The sequence below is a fragment of the Poecilia formosa genome, unplaced genomic scaffold (assembly GCF_000485575.1).
Source record: "Poecilia formosa unplaced genomic scaffold, Poecilia_formosa-5.1.2 Scaffold1457, whole genome shotgun sequence".
Lineage (NCBI taxonomy): Eukaryota > Metazoa > Chordata > Actinopteri > Cyprinodontiformes > Poeciliidae > Poecilia > Poecilia formosa.
The window spans coordinates 1-1,877 of record NW_006801396.1 but is presented as its reverse complement, the minus strand read 5'-3'; the positions used below and the strand labels follow the sequence as shown (position 1 = coordinate 1,877).

The 1,877-nt window shown below is 44.1% G+C and overlaps 1 protein-coding gene across 2 annotated transcripts in view; it reads left to right on the top strand.

The window, feature by feature from the left end:
* Window positions 1–1,806, top strand: part of LOC103132878 (multiple epidermal growth factor-like domains protein 11) — a 10,552-nt gene extending 8,746 nt beyond the window's left edge. Inside the window, exons 7-9 of one of the 2 annotated variants that reach the window (XM_007544653.2) lie at window positions 383–534; window positions 859–928; window positions 1,473–1,804. In XM_007544653.2, the coding sequence (XP_007544715.1) occupies window positions 383–534; window positions 859–928; window positions 1,473–1,555 (305 nt within the window). In that variant the 3' untranslated portion in view covers window positions 1,556–1,804. Of the gene's footprint in view, window positions 1–382; window positions 535–858 lie in introns of both variants that reach the window. The other variant, XM_016667635.1, reaches the window with a different exon arrangement.
* The last annotated feature ends 71 nt before the right edge of the window (window positions 1,807–1,877 follow it).

Below are 1,877 nucleotides of genomic sequence, written 5' to 3'. Positions count from 1 at the left end.
AGGAGTCTTCTCTAGGGGGAGGAGTCTTCTCTGGGAGGGGCGGAGTCTGGTCAGAGTCAATTAAATACCACTTCAGCTCCCCAATTTAAAAAAGTAAATGTTTTTATATTTGATTTCATTTCATGGAGACATTTTTTATTTAATGGAATATTTATTAATCATTTATTAATAACAGTATTTATGTAACTTTAAGTGAAGCTCCATTTTTGTGTCATTTTATGATATGTGAAAAATGCTTCTAGTTCATAAACTCAGTGGATAATTCTGTAAGTTTTCATGGGATTGTTTGGAGGTAAAGCGCAGAGTGAGGTTGGATCAGGAGTCTGAGTCAGGCTGACGTGCAGCAGCTGCAGATGTTGGTGTTAATGTGAGGCGGCAGCAGGGCTGCAGTGTGCAGGCCTGCTCTCCTCTGCAGACTCGTCTCCCAGCAGCAGCTCCGCCGCCGGCTGCTTCTCCAACCCCAGCTACCACACGCTGGGGCCGTGCGGCTACGCCACGCACTACGCCAAGCCGGACAAGAAGAGCGCCGCCCAGGTGGGTGGAAGACAAAACGCTCAACACACAGATCAGAACAGCTCCATAAGGACAGACATCTTTATGGAGCTAAATTAGGGCCATAAAGTTTGTTCAAAACAAAAATAAATTGAAAATGAAAAAAGTAGTTTAGAAACTGAAAAATAAATTTGAAACTGAATAAAAAATTTGGAATTTAACAAATAAAACTTAAATTTCCAAAGTACTTTTGAAATATTTTTTTCTGTTTCACATTTTTCTTTCAGTTTCAAATATTTCTTTTCAGTTAAATTTTTTCTAGCTCAACCTCTGCGCTTGCTAACGTGTCGTCGGTTTCCTTCCCAGATGAAGCCGAAGAAGAGATTCAGGAACAGCGCTCCGGAGTGGGGCGCCTACTGCAACCTCACTGATCTGGGTCAGTTGGTTCTGCAGCCTATAGATCCGGACACAAACACAACCTGGAGTCCAGGAAAGTTAGGAAGGCCAAACGATCCAGCAGCATAAACGTCTCCCCTCTCTGAAAGCTTTACTTGACAGTCAAAGGATTTTAGCTTCTTCCATTGAGTAAAAATATGAAGAAATCTTGAAAGAACAGGTCCAGAATAAAGTCAGAGGTCCCATCATTTATTCTATTCCTTTTGGAAAAACGATACCTTTAGTAACAGTTTTCCAGAGATGCTAATTATGAATATTAGCAAAGGTTAGTTCTGCTGTCAGGAAATTCTAAACCATCACTGTAATTACAGGAAGCTAATGCTAATGCTGAAGCGCTAAATTCAACCATGTTGAAACTCAACATGTGTCACCAGGGGAGCGTGGGAGGCTCTTCGAATGGATGCTTGTTTAAACAAATGTTGAATCCAGTCAGCCTCCCTGTCTCTGGAGCGCCGCCCTGCTGGACGTCTTGGTCAATCTTCCCAGGACATTTATCTCTGGTTTTCTGCCGCGTCTCTCCTCAGGAGTTTACTGCATCGACCGGCGCCTCAGTTACCACCTGGAGCCGCCCTGCAGAGGTACGGCGTGGTGGGCACCGACCTCCTGACCTCTGACCTCTGACCTGCGGCTCCTTGTGTTTAATAATGTCCTGCATGTCCTGGTGACCTGCTGCACCTGAATGCTGCTGATTCACACCTGGTTTCCTGAACTTAACTGTGTCTCTACAGGAGAACTAATCCCTCTGGGTTTTGTCTGCTCTTCTTCATTCCAGCTGGAAAAAAACTTTTCCAGCACCGCCGTGTTTCCTCCATCTTTCCTTCATGTTTCCTCCATCTTTCCTTCGAATTTCCTCCATGTTTCCTCCATGTTTCCTATATGTTTCCTCCGTGTTTCCTCCATCTTTCCTTCATGTTTCCTCCATCTTTCCT